This window comes from Dipodomys spectabilis, unplaced genomic scaffold, assembly GCF_019054845.1.
Source record: "Dipodomys spectabilis isolate Male_0828 unplaced genomic scaffold, ASM1905484v1 ptg000264l, whole genome shotgun sequence".
NCBI classification, from domain to species: domain Eukaryota; kingdom Metazoa; phylum Chordata; class Mammalia; order Rodentia; family Heteromyidae; genus Dipodomys; species Dipodomys spectabilis.
The window spans coordinates 8507745-8528247 of NW_024870941.1; the positions used below are offsets into that span (position 1 = coordinate 8507745).

The 20503-nt window shown below is 41.3% G+C and overlaps 1 protein-coding gene across 3 annotated transcripts in view; it reads right to left on the reverse strand.

Moving 5' to 3' along the window:
• The window catches only part of Ptk2 (protein tyrosine kinase 2), a 245114-nt gene that overhangs the window by 138434 nt on the left and 86177 nt on the right, over nt 1-20503 (reverse strand). For all 3 annotated transcript variants that reach the window (XM_042699910.1, XM_042699909.1, XM_042699911.1), the window contains 2 exons: nt 10834-11060; nt 482-648 (listed from right to left, as the gene is read on the reverse strand). In XM_042699910.1, coding sequence (XP_042555844.1) covers nt 482-648; nt 10834-11060 — 394 coding nt within the window. The remainder of the gene's footprint in view (nt 1-481; nt 649-10833; nt 11061-20503) is intronic.

The following is a 20503-nucleotide window of genomic DNA, read 5'->3' on the forward strand; positions in this document are numbered from 1 at the left end:
CCTTAGACCCTGAGTAGCTAGGATTATAGGCATGACCAACCGACGCCCAGCTTAGAATTGTAATGTAATTAATTAATGAATGTCATACATACAATCATGAATGTCATACATACAACCATCCTTTTTAGAAGAGCAGTAGATTTCAAGACACAAAAAGAAAGTTGTGTAGCCTACTGATGAGGTAATGAGTAGATTGATTAATAAATTAACTTGTTGGCTCCTCAAGCAAAGCAACAGGATTCAGGATTTGAGTTCCACTGAGACAACATTACTAGCAAAAGACCAGAGTGAAGGAAATCCGAAGGATTAAGGGATGGAAAAGTCTATAGTGCCTAAAAGGGAGACTGAACCCAAGTATGAAGAAACAATTACTATGAAGTGACAGACATGTGCGAATCAAGTGTACACACTTATCCTCGTGTGCATATTTAATACATAGAACAAACGCAGTGTGGTCACTTCATGGGGGTCAGAATCTTACTTCCACTCCTCTGGTGGGTGGGCGAGCTCATACTTCTCCCTCACACTGGAGACACCCATGTCCACGTGGAGCCAGTGTACCTCCTCCGACCGCAGGTGACTGAGGCGGAATCCATAGCAGGCCACATGCTTTACCTTGTGACTGTCCACTATCTTCTGAATGATGCCCTAGAACACACCCCCACAGAAATGACTGTTATAGACTGAAAAAACTATGTCTTCAGTTAATTGTCAAAAAAACAAGCATTAAATAAATTAATTTTTACAAAGGAATCAGTTTTCTCTAGTGCTTTTTATGAACAAAGAAAAGTTGTGTGAGAGAGAAGAAAAACAGAAAAACATGTTCTTTCCAATTGTTTATTGGCAAACAGGCATATAATCAACTTAAAAAGACAATTCCACAACTGCACCATCACAAAAACCCCAAGCTGTCAAAGCAGACATCCTTTGGCTCCCACTTTCTGAGGACTGAGCAAACAAAAGAATTATACTCTCTGACCCAAGGGAACGATATTTCCAAGGTCTTGCTGCAATATTCATACCACTTTTTTTTTAAATCCATACATTCTGAAACATAAAATAAGGTCATACTTCTGCTGGCAGTAAAAGTTCTCTGAATTATCTGAATCTAATCAATCTACAGCAATCTAAAATGTCCTACAACCTTCTGCTCCTGTAAGGCCAGAAGACATAGTTACTTTTGAATAGATCGTCAGATAAAATGGAATTCCTCCTGGGCTGTGGAAAGGTTAGCCTCAGCACTGACTCCTATCCTGTACCTGCATTGATGAGGGAGTTTCCAAATGGGCCAAGTGTAGAGGACTCATGTGAAGGCTGCCTTCAATGTGGGAAGGCAGGTAAAGCACAACCCCCACACTCAAGTCTCTCAAGTGACTAAGGAACGTTCTTTGACTCATTTTCATTTTTAAAAAATTTTTGCACTGCTGGTGACAGAACACGGAGCCTAGTACGTACTCTGTGGGAATGGAAGGGGAAGGGGAAGGGGAGGGGAAGGGAAAGGAAAATGAGGAAATGGAAAAAGGGAATGGAGAAAAATAATCAAACCCGACAGAATGTAGTAGAGTAGTAATTGGACATGTGTTTAAAATATGCTGCTTGAGGGGCTGGGAATATGGCTTAGTGTAGAGTGCTTGCCTAACATGCATGAAGCCGTGGGTTCAATTCTTCAGTACCACATAAACAGAGAAAAGATGGAAGTGGCTCAAGTGGTAGAGTGCTAGCCTAGAGCAAAAGAAGCTCAGGGACAGTGTCCAGGCCCTGAGTTAAGCCGCAGGACTGGCAAAAAAAAAATAAAATAAAATAAAAATAAAAATAAAATATACTGCTTACAACTCATCATTCTAGCTCTGCAGGCTCTGACAACCTAGTTTGGCAATACAGAACAATACTTGGCTACTCTGAAACCTCTATTTCTCTACTTTAGAAATATGGAAATTTCCAATTAAATTCTTCAGAAGATATTTTATAGAATTCTTTTTAGCTGACTAGTGGTGGCTTATTCCTGCAATCCTACCTATCCAGGAGGTATTAGGAGGACTGTGAATTAGAAGTCTGCCCAAAGCAGAAAAGGCCACAAAAGACTCATCTCCAAATAACAGTGAGGCTCAATTGGTAGACCACCAGCTGTTAGCTAGCAAGCCCTGTAAGAGTGTAAGGCTGTAAGGTTAAGTTCAGCACCTGTCCCCACTACCAAAAAATAATTCTTTTTAAGGTAGAAAATTAAAGTCAATGTTCACATCACATTTTAATCACAAACACTGAATGTATATATTCATTACTGGCAGATAAAAAATTTCCCCCTTTTTTTAGACGAGACAGAAAAGTGGGAATGGAAAACAAAATGGCTACAAACACCTTTATAGCTGTTGTCATTCATACAGTGCTTGTACAAGCACTGTACAGAAACAGACATGCTGGGTCAAAACCAAAACATTTTGTCAAGAACAAACTGGTAACCAACAAAAGCACACTAATTGTTCTTAACCCTTAAGGTTATAAGCTGTCATTTACCTCATACTAATAATAAATGAAATCAGTCATTAAATGGTTATCAATCTGGCAAACAAAACAAAAAACTAGAGTACTAGGAAGTCATATTCTCTTAGTAAGTTTTTTTTTGGTTGGTTGTGGGCTTGAAGTCAGGGCCTGGACACTGTTCCTGCACTCTATTACTCAAGGATAGCACCCTACCTCTTTGAGTCACAGTTCCACTCTTGATTACTTATTAGTGAGGTAAGGCCATAAGTTTGTGTCTAAATGATTTACTTGGTTCAGTTTGCTTTTATGTACTATACTGAAAAGCAAAATGGACCTTTGCCATTGTTGTGATGTAAGTCATGAGACCTTTCCTTCATGTTCATTCTATTCTGAATGTCTATGGGGCCAAAGCATGTATTACACTACTGACAGAATTTCAGCAGAAGAAACATACAATAATGAATATATGCAAATGAACATTAACTGTTCTGTGAGGAAGGAAGGGAGAGAACAGGGTGAAAAGGAATACGTGGTATTTTAAGCAATCTTCATACGTTTTATTTTCAAGGTGGAAGACCTACCGGAAGCCACTTTATTGTTAACACCACTCACCCCATTACTTCCTCCGCAGACCAAGCACACCCATCCCACTGCCTTCTACACAAGCAGCAGCTTTGTTTCCATGTGCTCCTACTCCAGACACTATTGGTGTGTAAGAAATTCAAGTGTCCCTACCTGTCTTTCTCTAACCAGATCTGCTCTGCTGAGAGCCTGTCAAGTTATCTAGCAACAACAAAACAAGACCAGAGCTCCAGATGCTGATCCTAAGAACCTGGCACAGAAATCAATCTGAACTTTCTCCAAGACAGAATTACTTTTGCCTGGGCTGGGAAGGTGGCTCAGTGGTAAGCGCTTGCCTTGTATACATGAGGCCCTGGGTTCGATTCCTCAGCACCAAATAAACAAAAACAAAAAAAGCCGGAAGTGGCGCTGTGGCTCAAGTGGTAGAGTGCTAGCCTTGAGCTGAAGAGCTGAGGTACAGCACCCAGGCCCAGAGTTCAGGCCCCACGACCGCACCCCCCCCCCCAAAAAAAAAAAAAAAAAAGAATTACTTTTGCCTCTTGAAGGCCTACTGACTGCACACATTCCTTTCAGCAGCTAAAACAAATCATCACATACGTGAAGTGTACTATGTTCCCATCTGGTGCTTAATTGGAGATAGGCATATCATAGACTTTCCTATCTGGATTGGCTTTGAACTGCAATCCTCAGATCTCAGCCTCTTGAGTAGCTAAGATTACAGGCATGAGCCACCAGTGCCATGGCAGTACTGCTTCATAATACAGCTTTTTCTCTGTTGTTCTTAAGACTTCCTCTGTTGAATGAGAACTGTGGAAGTAAGGTCCTGAGGAAGGGGTGAACTGCATCATTTCTTATACTTTCGTCATAATTATGCTTTTATTATACTTTTATTGTGCTATGTATTCGTTTAATTCATACTAGTTAACATCTTGTAAGACATTAAAAGCATTTAAACTATTAAACTACTATTAAAGCACTATGTAAACTATCACCTAGTTGGAAGAAAGGTCAATTTTTAAAAAATGGTTACAGCCAGACATTAGTGGCTCATGCCTGTAATCCTAGCTATTCAGGAAGCTGACAGCTGAGAATCACGGTTTCAGCCTGGGCAGAAAGTCTGTGAGACTCTCATCTCCCATTAATTATCAAAAAGCTGGAAACAGTGCTATGGCTCAAAGTGCTAGAGCAGTAGTCTTGAGCCAAAAAGCTTAGGGATAGTACCCAGCTGTGAGTTCAAGTATCAGGACAAGAAAAGGAAAAAAAGTTACAATTTAAAAAATGGTGATTCTACAAATTCACAAACCCAGGGCCTTTATGCATGGAAGGCAAGTGCTCTACAACTGAGCAACACTCCTAGTCATTTTTACTTTATTTTGAGATAACAGATCACTCTATATTGCCCAAACTAGTGATGCTTCTGCCTCAGCCTCCTGAGGAGCTAGAATTATGTATCTAGTTCTTATTAAATATTTTGATGACAAAGAAGAGAGGAAGAAGGGAGGGAGGGAGGGAGAGGGGGAGACAGAGAGAGGGAGAGAGAGAGTAGACAGAGGAAGAGAGGGAGAGAGGGAGGGAGGGAGGGAGGGAGAGGGAGAGAGAGGTAAACTGAAGATGACATAGACTACTTAAGGCCTTGTGAGGTATGAGCAAAGAGAAGTAAAAGGAGATTCTAAGAGCTCTAAATGACTAAAGATGCTGTAATGCTTAGCCTGGAGCACTGGCTTCTTTGGACCAAGTGTAAAGAGGGAGAGAAATGAACAGGAGGGAGGGAGCTGGAGGGAGGTATACTATATGGAAGCTCTCAACTGCCAGAAGCTGAACAAAGCAGAACAGCTGTAGAACAGATGTCTAGGACAAGAACAGGGAGGCATCCCTGAGACATACTGGGTTCAATTTCATACCATCACACAAAGCCAGTATTACAACAAAGCAAGTCACTCTGGTTTCTTGGTCTCCTAGTCATATACAAGTTTGCCTTACACTGAAGTCTATGAACTATGTAATGCCATTATGTCTAAAACATCCACTATATAATACCTTTATTTATCTTACCTAATTTTTGCAGTGTTGGTATTGAACACAGGACATCATGTATTCTAGGCAATCACTCTACTACTAAGTTACATCCCAAGCATTATATACTTAGCTTGTGAACAGTTTATTGCTAAAAAAAAAAAATGCTGACAATTACCCGAACCTTCAGTGAATCTTTATCTTTTGGGCTAGCAGAGGTCTGACATTAAAACAGATTGCTCAGGTAAGGTTACTAATGGGGTGCCTGTGGAAATTTTTTCAATTTTTTTTATTACTATAAATTAGGTTTACTAGGTGGAGGGTGTTTCATTGTGGAATTTCCACTGTAGGCCTATCAAGGGGGAGAAGGGAAAAGGAGAATGACAGAGGGAGTAAGACTGATGGAATATACTGTATACATATAAGAGAAAACTTCATTCCTCTAAAACAAGCACCTCCTCATTCATTAGTTCCATCAAAGATTCCAGCCATCAAGTCCTATCCTTCAGGCTCTACTTTCAGTTCTAGTTCCTGTTATTTCCATCATATCTACAACTACTTGCTCCAGAGATCCTGAACGTCATCACACACGAGGGCTGTCAAGTATTAACTTTGTCCAGGCTTTGTCAATGCTGATGTTTTGGCCTCTGCCACCAATGTTCTCAAAAGCATCTACAATAGTAGGTACCTTCCAGAAGGTCTCTAGTTTACTTGGCCCAATTGTAATTGAAGAGTCACTATCCACAGCAGCTGTGGTCTTACAAAGTAGATTGGTAAATGATTTAAGACATGCAAGTCAAAATGATTCCTGAGCTAGAGAGTGCACATTGTGCTTGCAGCACAAATCATTATCATTCAAGCATCGCCCTAAGAGCTCTTGGGTGACCAAGTACATTGTCAGTAAGTGGATACATTTTAAAAGGAATCACTTCCTATGCACAGTAGGTCTCAAGATGGATTTGAAATATTCAGTAAACCATGTTACAAACAAATACGCTATCATTCAGATTTTGTAATTTCATTTGAAAAGCAGTCAATTTAGAATAATTCTTAAGGGCCCTAGAATTTTAAGAATGGTAGCTTCAATTAACTTCTAATCCGAGTCAGTTTGCTCTTTAAAGCCATTTAAAGCATCATTTTCTCTCTTCAGCTACGAAAGTCCTAGATGGCATGGTAGCTCATTCCTATAATTCCAGCTACTCAGGAGGTAGAGGTCAGGAGGATCTTACTTTGTAACAATTCTGGGCAAAAAGTTAGCAAAACCCTATCTCAAGAAATAAAGTGAGGCCGGGTGCTGGTGGCTCACACCTGTAATCCTAGCTGAGGCTGAGATCTGAGGATCATGATTCAAAGCCAGCCGGGGCAGAAAAGGCCATGAGACTCTTATCTCCAATAAAGCACTCAGAAAACTGGAAGTGGTGCTATGGCTCAAGTGGTAGAGCACTAGCCTTGAGCTGAAAAGCTCAAGGACAGCGCCCAGGCTGAGTTCAAGCTCCACGACCAATTTCCCCCCCCCCCCCCAAAAAAAAACAAAGAAGGTAAGGGTAGGAGTGGGGTGCTGTTTTATACCTGTCAACCTGGAAGGTATATATAGAAAAATCACAATCCAGGCTATCCTGGGCAAAAACTTCCAATAATAGCATCAAAGATCACTGATTGTATAAGGGAGGAAAAAAATAAGAATTAGGGGCTGGGAAGTTGGCTCAGTGGTAGAGTGTTTGCCTCGCAAGCATGAGGCCCTGGGTTCGATTCCTCAATATCACATGAGCAGGGAGAAAAAAAAGCAGGAAGTGGCGCTATGGCTCAAGTGGTAGGGCACTAGCCTTGAGCTGAAGAGCTGAGGGACAGTGCCCAGGCCCAGAGTTCAAAAAAAAAAAATCTGGGATTAATGACATTCTTTCTCCCCAATAGGGGTTTCTTCCTGGAGAAGCATTTGGAATCTCCCCTATGTGACGATGGTTCTGAAGTATTTCTGCAATGTTTCTGGATGCCCACTTCTAATACTGAGCAAACCGGGTTAATCTGGCTATTCTATACTGACCACAGCTATGACCAAGCTGAGTGCAGTTTGCAAGCACAAGTGCCTGAGCAGTTGAAGGACAAACTACAGCAGCCTGACAGCACTTCTTAGTAATCATGGTTGGATGCACAAACTATTCCCCAATTTTGGTGGTGCTTGGGAAACCAATTATACAGGTGAGGCTCTCTGTGCAAACGGAAAGCACCCATGTCACACCATTTCATAGATGCCAACATGAGGAAGCAGGAGGCTTCCTCAGACTGAGGGGTTGTACTGGAAGATAGAGAAGGTCTTCAATCTGGGGGAAAAGTATACCTAAGGCCTAAAAACCTGCCCCTGCTAACTCCAGACGCTGAAATGAGTATTACTGCACTGCTAAGGTACTGGAAACTTAATGTATAAACTGTGAGGTCCTATGAATCCTTTCAGCAATCAAATTAACTGGCATGTTTTTTTAATAGTAAAATTAAAGTACGAGAAACAAAATTTCTATAATGAAATGATATTTTCATTGAGAAAAAATTTCAACTCCTTCAAAAGGTTTTGGTCTTCTGATACCTACTATGTCTATAGAGCACAACTGTCTAGTAAAAATGTAATTCTAGAAGTTGGAGGCATGGCTCAGTTGGTAAAGCGCTAGCCAATGAGCAAAAGTGACAAGTACTGAATTCAAGTCCCAGTTTTGGACCAAAAGAATATAAATATATATAATGAAAGCCATATAATACTAAAACAGCCACATAATACTAAAACTAGCAGTTACATTAACAGTAGTAAGAAAGATGTTAATTTAATGCTTACTGTTTAGCCAAGTATATACCAAAAGTACTATCTTTTCCACCAGTAATCCTAGGAAATTGATGGAATATGTTGCACTCCTTTCTTATACTATCTTTGAAAGTATGTTTTTATTTTTTTTGGCTCATGTCAATTCACATGAGACATTCATGTTCTCAAAACCCACAAGGCTTATAGGACAGGTTGTAGCTGTAGTTACTAACTCAGTAACTTTGATACTGTTTCAGAAGTGGCTGGGATAGCTTTCCCATTTCCTTCTGCAGAAAGACTACACTAATTTACCTTTCTGTCCTAGATTCACCCATCTTCAAGGCTTCCCATTTCTTAATCTTCACACCTTCCTAACTGTGCCCTCACACTTCCTGTGAGAAATTCTTTGAAAGAAAGATGTCTTGAACATGTCCTTTAGTGCTATTGTTCACGAGTACAAAATATTGCATTACTTGTAATGCTAGTCTCTTAGGAGGCTGAGATCTAAGGATCATGGACCAAAGCCAGGACAGGCAGCGAAATACATGAGTCTCTTATCTCCAATTGAGCAATAAAAATCCAGAAGTGGAGCTTTGTGGCTCAAGTGGTAAAGTGCAAAAAAACTAGGCCCTAAGTTCAAGTCCAGACACACAACTCTGTGTGTCTGTCTCTCTCTCTGACACACACACACACACACACACACACACACACACACACCCATATTTTACAATGCCACAGCATGGAAGCACTTAATGGGAGTAGATTCTGAGTAACACTCAATCTTCCATCACAGTAACACAGTGACTGTTTTATTTTTCTGCTTTAGGATGAAAATCAACTAATAGGAATATTAAATTGCAAACACTTATTAGTTACTATGAAATAAAAAATTTGACTTTTGACCACAAACATTTTCTATGCTGCCTTTACAAAAGTTTAATACTTGTGTTCAAATAACCTATGTCTCTGCATCTGATGAAGGCTGATGAAGGTAGAACTCAGTAACCTCCTCCCCGACTCCACAACAGGCCTCTCAGGTGTACAAAGTCTGAACTGAAACTGTGGCACAGTAAACTACCTGATACACAAAGTCTAGAACAATTACTACTTGTCAACTTCATAATATTTTAAAGGTTTCTCTCCTATACAGCTTGTTCAATGTTTTCCAAAGTTGAAGCAAGGTGTTTGAATGGGTTTCTTCCTTCAAGGTAGTAGATCTTTATAGATTAGAACATTCTCTAGAAGCCCCTAACAGTTCTTCATTATGGATTCTCTAATTAATATTATAGTAGAATACTTGTAGTCAACCTTTCTAAGTGACCCTCCAGCAGTCTATTTCCAGAAAGAGGTCCTTCAACGCTTCCCTAAAGCAAGAGGTCCCCTGAGATATACACCAAGCTCAGTTTTCTGAGGTCCCAGTGCTACCTGCTCATGCCTGACTTTAGAAAACACAGGTCACCTTTTCCTGCTCCTCTCCCTATGTCTCTATCACTGGCTTTCATTCCCCCTCCCAAAACCAAGGACAGGTGCCAACTTCTCCATTTAGGTGCTTTGCCTTCAGGATTCCCAGCAACTGGGTCAATCTCCAGTGAAGTATTCCACACTGGGCTGTCATTACAAGCATGACTGTCTCTAGGCTTTAATGGGACTTTACTATGGTTTGGATGTTGAAGTCCCCCGAAGGTCCATTTGAATCCCAGGTGATGTTCTTGAAAGCTTTTATGGAAGCTTTTATGAGGCAGGGCCTAGTGATAGCAGTTAACCTAAGGACCTATGCCTCTGAAAAAGGATTGTAAGATCTCAGTCTTCTCTATCTGCTTCCTGGCTCTGAGCCAGGATGATCTCCTCGATCTCTCCCTAGAGGCTCAAAGCAGTGGGGCCATTCTATAAAGGATTGGAAAGCCCAAAATCCATAAACCAAAATAAACATTTTTTTTTGTCGGTTATAGGACTTGAACTTGGGTCTGGGTGCTATCCCCGAGCTCTTTTGCTCAAGGCTAGCACTTATTACTTTCAGCCACAGCATCACTTCCAGTATTTGAGTGGTTAATTGGAGATAAGAGTCTCGTGGAGACTTTTCTGCCTGGGCTGGCTTTGACTCCCAAGTAGCGAGGACTAGAGCCATGAATCACTTGCACCCTGCAAACCTTTTCTTTTAATAAGCTAATTGCCTCAGGAATTTGAGGTGACCAAAAGCTAATTCAGACAGACCTTCCATGTTCCCACAGCTTACCTAGTGTCTGGCATATATTATACATTCAATCATTTCTTTAAAAACAAAAAGCATCCTGCCTGGTGGCTCATGCCTGTAACCAAACCTACCCAGGAGGCTGAAATCTGAGGATCAAGCTGAGAAGCCAACCCAAGCAGAAAAGTGCATGAGACTCTCAAATCCAGTTAAGGCCAAAAAGCCAGAAATGAAGCTGTGGCTTAAGTAGTAGAAATACCAGCCTTGAACAAAAATAGCATAGGGACATTGCTCAGACACTGAGTTCAAGCCCCAGGATCAGCATATGTACAAAAAGCTTCTATCAGGAGGTATGCAAACCCCTCTAAAATTATACCTTCTAGAAAACTATTTTCTTATTTTCTATTAATAGCTATTTTATTACTTGAAGGAAAGATGGATAGATGGAAGGAAGGAAAAGTAATGGCATTATATGACTAAAATGTAATTCAGTTATTATTTTCTGGTGTATCACATGTTAGCAATGTTTTCCCCCTCAAATGCTAGGGCTAGAGTCCCTAGCTTGTAGGTCTTCCTACAAGCTAGGCAAGTACTCTACTACTAAACTATATCCCAGCCCCTCAGGCATATTAAATAAATTCTATAAAGAAAAAGCTGGTATCCCTGTACTGTGGATGGTTCTCAGTAAGTTAAATAAACACTACTTATCTTAATCTTGGATGTGCCATTAAAATGTCACCAAGTAAATGCACATCAAAGGCGCCGCACGAGAAGTAGTACTCACCCTCACATCAGTTGCATCTCCATGTCTAATAATACTGGCCCAGGTGGTTGGCTCACTATTGCTTTCAAAATAATGAAAGACCTTTAATACTCGCTCCATCGCACCAGGAGAACGTTCCATACCAGTACCCAGGTGAGTCTTAGTACTTGAACTTGGTGTATGATTCAAGTTTGGGTCAAGGTAAGCAGCTGCCATTCTTTTGCTAGATGCTAGGTATCTGTCATATTCTGTTAAGAGAAAAAAAGATTTTTACTGTACAATATTTGAAACTTATAATCCTAATATGATGCTAATATTTTTGTTACCAAGTTTTCTCTGTCCACACACATCATATGTATAAGTAGTGTGAAATATATAATCATTATGTCTCTTCAACTCAGTACCTGATAATAAACGTCTGTTAAATAATTTGTTAAAACACCAGGACTCCTATACTATGTCAAAATTCACTGTATTATTTACAAAAAATGTGACTTTAACATCCCTCCTCTTTTTTTTTGTAGGTCCTAGGGCTTGAACTCTGGGCCTGGATGCTGTCCCTCAGCTCTTCAGCTCAAAGCTAGTGCTCTACCACTTGAGTCATAGAGCCACTGCTGATTTTCTGAGTGGTTTATTGGAGATAAGAGTTTCACAGAGTTTCCTGCCCTGGCTGGCTTTGAACCAGGATCCTCAAATCTCAGCCTCCTGAGTAGCTAGGATTACAGGCGTGAGCTACCAATGCCCGGCTATCCCTCCTAATTTTTATCCATAGTCTTTACTTCTTTGGAAAAACTTCACCGTAGAGCCCAATTTGTTAATTTGCTGCTTTAAGATATCATTTCTTCAAAAGGTTGAAGTCCACAGTCTCCCTCTCTCCACAGAGGGAAGTTACATGCAGTAAAGGATGCCTGTTTGGGATAACACCAATACAGAAGCCTAAAAGTAGGATCTTAGCCCTAGCATCTATCTGCCTGGGCAGGAAATGAGACCTTATCCTAAAAATATCAAGTGCAACATAAGGCTGAGTGCATTGCTCAGCAGTATCAAATGCTTAGGGAGCTCAAGGGCCTGGGTTCAAATCCCTAGTACTGCAAAAACAAAAATATTATAATCAAAACAAAGTCCTCCCACTCAGTCAAATCAGTGTTTAACAAGAAAATCAAGACAAAAAAAAAAAAAAAAAAACTGAAAAAAAAATAAAAAAAAGCACAAACAACTGCATTTATCCAAGCCTGATGAGAAACAGCATGGTAAGACTAAAACTCAGAGAGAAAAAGCCAAAACTCCAAACAATGTTATAAGGTACCTAAGAGCGGCCTCTCCTGTGCTCAGAGGCAGAAAAAAAAGAGTCAAGAAAAGGTACAACACACAGCCACCAGCAGTTTTGTCAGGAAGGAACAATATAGGAAAGGGCAGAAGAGGGGCTCAGGAGACAGGAATCAGCCTTCAGGACTTCAAAGTTTGCATGAAGAACACCTAGAACAGAGCAGGGCCCTTTGTGCCTGGAGCCTGGCTGGCCTCTGCTAGACCCATCAAGTGCTGGATTGTAGCCGGGCCCCATCTGATCTACTTTAGCAAAGAAAGATGGCACCAACCCCAAAATATTTCCTTTTAGTAAAAACAAAATAGTTATGAAAATTGGGGGCGGGGGGGAGAAGAGGACAAAAACAACCCTCAAAGACCTGTCCAGAAAAAAAAAAAATCAGAAAAATACATATGCCATTACATATACCATGTATATGTATGGCTGGGGGGGGGGGGGGAATATCCTTAATGCATTTGGAAATTCTTTAAAATGTAATAAAAATTAAACATAAGTAGACAACACTGGTGGAGCAAAACTAAGAGGTAAAAACAGCCATAACACAATAGGTAGAAAACTGGATTAGGAAGGCCAAATGTGGGCTTAGATGAGCCTCTGTCCCAAATTAAACCTTTGTCTTAAGGGATAAAAAGATCTAATATGTTGGAGGCCACTCAACAGGTCAACATCTATCACATGGCTAACACTTCCACTACACAGTGTACATCTACAGTGTACCTGTATGTGAATGTTCCCAGCAACATATTCAAGACATCTATAAAGTAAAAACAATCTAAACGGCCATCACTAGATGAACTAGATAAATAAAAGCGATAAACTAGATAAACAAATGTGATCACTAGATGAACCAGATAAACAAATCCAACCCTGAAACATTGCAAATACTGAGGGGAAGCTGGGTTGTGTTGGCTCATACCTGCAATCCTAGCTACTCAGAAGGCTGACATCTGGCTCAAGGCCAGCCTAGGCAGGAAAGGCTGTGAGACTCTCATCGCCAATAAACTCCTCAGAAAAAGCCAGGAGTGGTGCCTTGGCCCAAGTGGTAGAGTACTAACTTTGAGGGACAGTGCCTAGGCCCTGCACTCAAGCTCTAGAATGAGTGCACATACACACAAAAGAGGACTGAAGTGCCAGCACAAGTTACCTCAGGAACCAAGGGGGTAGTTACCCAGAGGGAAGCCAGGCGTGGAAATCCACAAATTGTATTTATGACTACAATTCTATCACAGTCCAAAAGAAGCCAGTTTATAAAAACAGAAAGAAAATCACTAGCTACCAGAAGCTAGGAAGACAAGAGTTGGGAATGACTGGGGGTAGGTAAGGAACTTCTCTGGGAAGAGTAGAAATGTTCTGGAATTAGACAATGGATATGGTTACATAACATTATTAATATACTAAATAGCCTTCAATTTACACTCTGAATTGGTGAAAATGACAAATTTATATCATGAGATTTTAACTAAAAGTACAAGCATAAAAATCTGTTGAATTATTTTAAAAACAAAAATAAAGAATAAACAGAAAAACAAAGGGTGCAAGAAAACAAGTTATAAGGTATGTTGCTGGTAGGAATGCAAATTGGTGTGATTTTTTTTGGCGGGGGGAGGAGGTCCGGTCATGGGGCCTGAACTCTGGGCCTGGGCGCTGTCCCTCAGCTCTTCAGCTCAAGGCTAGTGCTCTACCACTTGAGCCACAGCGCCACTTCTGGCTTTTTTCTTTTTGCTTATGTGGTGCTGAGGAATGGAACCCAGGGCCTTGAGCATGCAAGGCAAGCGCTCTACCACTGAGCCACCTTCCCAGCCCCTGGGGTGATTTTTGAGAGGAACTTAGTAATACCTAACAAAACGACATGTGCTTTTTATCTTTATTACTCGGCAATTCCACCATTAAGAATTAACCACAGAGCTTAGCCAACTTGGCCTAACTGAAAGTGACATTATGCCCAACAGAATACGTAATTTCTACCAGTACACATCAAATATTTGCTAAAGTTGGCTAGATGCTAGGTATAAGAGTAGATTCAGGGCTGGGAATGTAGCTTAGTGGTAGAGTGCTTGCTTAGCATGCATGAAGCCCTGGGTTCCATTCCTCCGTACACTTAAAGAGAAAAAGCCAGAAGTGTCACTGTGGCTCAGGGACAGTCCTCAGGCCCTAAGTTTAAGCCCCAGGACTAGCATAGATAGATGATAGATAGATAGATAGATAGATAGATAGATAGATAGATAGATAGATAGATAGATAGATAGATAGATAGATAGATAGATAGATAGATAGATAGATAGATAGATAGATAGATAGATAGATTAGATAGATAGATATCAAAAAACTAAAATTAGGGGCTAGGTAGGTGGCTCAGTGGTAGAGTATTTGCCTTGCAGCACCACATAAGCAGAAAAAGTCGGAAGTGGTGCTGTGGCTCAAGTGGTAGAGAGCTAGCCTTGAGCTGAAGAGCTGAGGGACAGAGCCCAGGCCCAGAGTTCAAGCCCCACAGCCAACCAAAGAGGGGAGGGGAGGGGAGGGGGGAGGGGAAGGGAGGGGAGGAAAGAAGGAAGGTTCATGATGAGAACTAGATCTTGCATTTTCTAGAAATTAAACAACGAATTTCAAATAATGCCTCAGTCACAAATGAACTCTTTGAAGTAAAAGATAACAATGAAATGAATTGCTGGGTGACGGTGGCTCACATTTGTAATCCTAGCTACTCTGGAGTCTGAGATCTGAGGATAGTTCAAAGCCAGCCCTGGCATGAAAAGTCTTTGATGAGATTTTTTTTTGGGGGGGGGGGGGGAGGGGGGTGGTCAGTCGTGGGCTTGAACCCAGGGCCTGGAACTGTCCCTGAGCTCTTTCACTCAAGGCTAGCGCTGTACTACTTAGAGCCACAGCTCCACTTCCGGTTTTCTGGTGGTTAACTGGAGATAAGAGTCTCACAGACTTTCTTGCCTGAGCTAACTTTGAACTGTGATTCTCAGATCTCAGCCTCCTGAGTAGATAGGATTACAGGCGTGAGCAATAGCTCCCTGTCTTTGAGACTATGTCCATTCTTATCTTACCTATGAACACAGACAGGTTAAAATCCACACAGTTCTCCCCCATGGTATAACCCCTGTTTTCACTGTATTTGATGTTGGTATAATTTGTGGAGGGGAAGAGAAAAAAAAAACAATTGTTTAAATAGGGATACAGGTGGACCCATTGCAACAATGAGATGTACAAGATGTTATGTTGAAAAATGAACTTTAGGGGCTGGGAAGGGGGCTCAGTGGCAGAGTGCTTGCCTTGCATGCATGAGGCCCTAGGTTCGATTCCTCAGCACCACATAAGCAAAAAGAAAAAAGCCGGAAGTGGCGCTGTGGCTCAAGTGGTAGAGCGCTAGCCTTGAGCTGAAGAGCTGAGGACAGGCCCAGAGTTCAGGCCCCACAACCGGACCCCCCCCCCAAAAAAAAAAAAAAAAAAAAAAAACAGAAAGATGAACTTTACAACTTTGGTGCTGGGTTGGGGGAGGGAGCTACCGGGGCGGGGCGGGGCGGGGAGAGGGGAAGGGAATGGGAAGGGATGGTAAGGGGAAACAAAGGAGGAGGCAAGTTGATAATATACTCATTACCTTGCTCGTGTAATTGTAACCCCTCTGTATGGTATTTTCACAATAAAAAAAAAAATCACTTAAAAAATAATAGATTCTTGTCTGTAAAAAAAAAAAAAAGAATAAAGCTAGATGACCCTTCTAAAAAAAATCCATACACGTAAGTGTATATGAGAAAGAAGATTTAAATATGTGTACACAAAGTACACATATCTAACAACACCATTTAGAAGCTGAAAATTTCAAGTTATTTCACTTACAAGAGTAATAAAATTTTTTTAAAAAATAACCAATCCTTTAAATGAGGTTGGAGGCCCAGTTTCATTGGTAGAGCACCAGCCAATGTGTGAAAGTATCAAGTATGAGCTCAAGTACACATCTTGGACATTAATAAAATTAGTACACCTCTAGTGAGGCCAATTAAGTACAAAAAAGGAAGACAAACTAGTATTATCAGAATAAAGAAAAAGGGATCAGAAAATACTAAAGATAATCAGAGACAATTAGATAAGACCTGAGACCATTAACATATTTTAATATTTTTATTAGTGAGATTATCAATGCACTTGATCTAGATGGAATGCAAAATCTCTTAAAAGTACAACTTAAGAAAACTGAGACAAAAACCACAAAATAGAAAAAGACATCCTAATAAAAATAGTCAATGTGCACTTAAACTTCTTCCTATGAAGAACTATGTTCATATGAGCCACCAGCACCTGGCTGTTTGTACTTCTTTAATGGTGGTTATAAATTTTAAAAACAATGTAAGGCTCGTCCTTGTATCCTAGCTACTCAGGAGTTGGAAGGTGAGAGAATTGTGATTTGGGGCCATCCTAGACAAAAATTTCATCACACAGGGGCTGGGAAGGTGGCTCAGTGGTAGAGCGCTTGCCTTGTACGCATAAGGCCCTGGGTTCGATGCCTCAGCCCCACATAAACAAAAAAAAAAAGCTGGAAGTGGTGCTGTGACTCAAGTGGTAGAGTGCTAGCCTTGAGCTGAAGAGCTGCACACACACACACACACACACACACACACCCCTTAACCAAGTTAAAAGAGATTATATAAAAGCGGAAACCAAAAATTCAAGAACAGTATGTAGAAATGTGAACTATACAATCAGAGCTAGAGGGGCAGGGGGAGGCTGGGAAGGGATGGGAAGGGGAAACAAAGGAGGAGGCTACAATGCTTGATAAGAAATGTACTCATTATCTTGCCCATGTAATTGTAACCCCTATGTACAGTATTTCACAAAAAAAAAAAAAAAAAAGAGTAAAAAAAAAAAAATCAGAGCTAGAGCCAGGAGCCAGTGGCTCATACAAGAGACTGAGATCTGAGGATCATGGTTTGAAGTCAGCCCAAGCAAGAAAGTCTGTGAGCATCTTCTATCTCCAATTAATCACCAAAAAACTTGAAGTAGAGCTGTGGCTTGAGCCAAAAAGCTCAGGGACAGTACCTACGCCCTGAGTTCAAACCTCATTACCAACACAAAGGAAAAACAGAACAAACAAAAATAAAAACATGGCCAGAAAAAACAGTATACTAGCGAAGAAAAAGCCTAAGAACAGACTGAAACTATAACAAAATCCAAATACACTTACTTCTGCAGCTCAAAACTCTAGTTGGTAAAATCCTACTGCCTTCAAAAAGTAGGCCAAAGCCTTTTTAAAAAGATAAACCTCTGTTACAATGTTACTAAGGTGAAACATTTTTCTATCATAGAATGTGACTGTTTTATAGTTCAATATTTCATCTGCTTGACAAAATACTGTTTGTGTTATGAACTGTCACATGACTACACATTTGCCATCAAGTCTTGCAGGTATCTCTGGAACTGATTTTGTTAGGGTGGTCATTGGTCATATTTTTTTTTTCCTTGCTGGTCTGAAGGCTCTTAGAACTTGGCATCTGGGCTGCATCCCTAGTCAGACCAGCGTAGTCAGTAGGAGAAATAGTCTTAGATCTCTGTCTGTGTTTGTTGATCCTGCACTAGTTTCTGGACCTCCAATAAAGCTGACCTGGAGCTCCCATGCCGCTGCTTCTAAATGAGGAGCCTTCCAACCCCTCCAGCAGAGGCAGTCCTTCCTTTACAGGGCTCTGTGTATTGCTGCAACCCTCTGGCACCTACTGCCAATTTTATCCTTTAATCTTTCCAGATTAACCAAGCACACAGTCCTGCTACTTTTGCACACTACAAAAGTGTTTTTCAAAATGCTTTCAATGAGGAAATAAAAAGATTATAAAACCAGAAACAGTTTTTGTATGGCTTACATCAGTAATTTTCATTCTAGAACTTTTTTTTTTTTGTTGGTCGGCCGTGGGGCTTGAACTCTGGGCTTGGGCACTGTCCCTGTGCTCTTCAGCTCAAGGTGCGCGCTCTACCACTTGAGCCACAGAGACACTACATCAGTAATTTTCAACAGTGATAAAAATCTGTCTTAATTTCCAGCCTGTCACAAACATCACAAATATATGCTTTTATAAAATAATGAAAAGCAACTTCTAAAAAATAAAGTTTAAAAAAAGAACATTTAAAACTAAATATAAGCTTGCTGTGAAACTGCTGCAAAGATTTCTACATGGGATTGGAGATATGGCTCACAGGTGTAGCACCTGCCTAGCAAGCATACAAGGCCCTGAGTTCAAATACCAGTACCACCAAACAACAACAATGAAAAGATCTCTACATGCTAGCAGTAAATGTCTACCATTATCTTGCCCTGGACTATTAAGTGGTGGCAGTACCAACACTAAGCTACCGACCACTTTCCAACTCTAACTTCCTGGGTTGACTGTCCAGCTTAAGAGCAAAGAAGCGGGGCTGGGAAGGTAGCTCAGAGGTAGAGTGCTTGCCTTGCATGCCTGAAGCCCTGGGTTCCATTCCTCAGCACCATATAAGCAAAAAAAAAAAAAAAAAAGCTGGAAGTGGCGCTGTGGCTCAAGTGGTAGAGAGCTAGCCTTGAGCTGAAGAGCTGAGGGACAGCGCCCAGACCCAGAGTTCAGGCCCCACGACTGGACCCAAAAAAAAAAAAAAGAGCAAAGAAGCAAATGGTTTCCTGGAAAGGGGCATGCAGACCAAGGCGAAAAACTGACGCTGAGATTGCTACACCTGTAGTTCTCACTTTGTTTCATAGGAAACAATCAAGGGTGCTGGTACCTAACCTTTTTATCTTAAGAGATAGGGCAGGGGTTGGGAAGATGGCTCAGTGGTAAAGTGCTTGCCTCACATGAATGAGGCCCTGGGTTCGATTCCTCAGCACCACATACGCAGAAAAAGCTGGAAGTGGTGCTATGGCTCAAGTGGCAGAGCGCTAGCCTTGAGCTGAAGAGCGCCCAGACCCAGAGTTCAGGCCCCACAAGAGAAAGAGAAAGAGAGGCAAGGATGGGGGGAAGGGGAAGAGGGAGAGAGAGGGAAAAAAGGGAAAGAGGGGGGAGAGAGAGAGAGAGAGAGAGAGAGAGAGAGAGAGAGAGAGAGAGAGAGAGAGAGAGAGAGAGAGAGAGAGAGAGAGAGAGACCCAAGTCCAAAGAGGAAGAATGAACTTTCGGTCAAGCTCTGTGAGTTAAAACATAATTGGAAGCCGGGCGCCGGTAGCTCATGCCTATAATCCTAGCTACTCAGGAGGCTAAGATTTGAGGATCGTGGTTCAAAGCCAGCCCAGGCTGGAAAGTCCATGAGACTCTTATCACCAATAAAACCACTCAGAAAACTGGAAGTGGTGCTGTGGCTCAAGTGGTAGATCGCTAGCCCTGAGCTAAAGAGCTGAGGGACAGTGCCCAGACCCAGAGTTCAAGCCCCATGACTGATAAACACACACACACACCACATAACTGGATATAAATGCTATATGAAACAGCGCAAAGGAAGTGCAAGGCAAATGGAAGTGCAAGGAACAAGCAGCTTCCTGTAGAGTTCCCTTGTCAGTTTATGACACGAACATCATGACATTCTTGAGTCATGAGCACTCTCATCATGTGTGTGTGTGTGTGTGTGTGTGTGTGTGTGTGTGTGTATGCATGTGCAAGCATGCACACATGCACATGACTGTTGGGGCTTAGAAATAGGACCTTGGGCTCTTGCTCAATCAGCTAATGCTCTACCACTTGAATTATACCTACAGTCCAACCTTTTGCTGGTTAGAGATACAGAGAGCCTTGGACTTTTCTGCTTGGGCTGATCATCTTCTTATCTCCTAAAATAACTATTATAGGAGTGAGCCATTGGGCCTAGATCATATTATCCTTTAAATGAGCCAGTCTTTTAATAAAACTTTAGATGATTCTGAAGCAGTTAGACAGTACATGAAGAGAAAGAGCTGGTTCTAGAATACAAAAAGATGAAGAAAGGAACACAAATTGACACAGCTAAATTAAATAAAAGAAGGCATAATTACAACTAAAGAGTTTGGTTTTTGCAGTTGTGGTGCCTGAACTCAGGCCTGGGTACGTTCCCTGAGCTTCTGCTCAAGGCTACTGCTCTACCACTTTGGGACACAGTGCCACTCATGGTTTGTGGGTAGTTAATTGGAGATAAGAGTTTCACAAGAATCTTTATGCCTAGTCTGGCTCCAAACCACAACCCTCAGACCTCAGCTTCCTGAGCAGTGAGGATTACAGGTGTGAGCCACTGGAGCCCAGCCGGAAGAGTTTTTAAGAATTTGGTAATATTCCTAAATTGGGGAGGAGAGTGAGGAGAGGGATGACAACTAGATTGACTTAAAAGTTTTCTCTCTAATTTTGATTTCTTATGCAAGACTGGGGGGGGGGGGGGGGTTCCTCGTAGAAATTG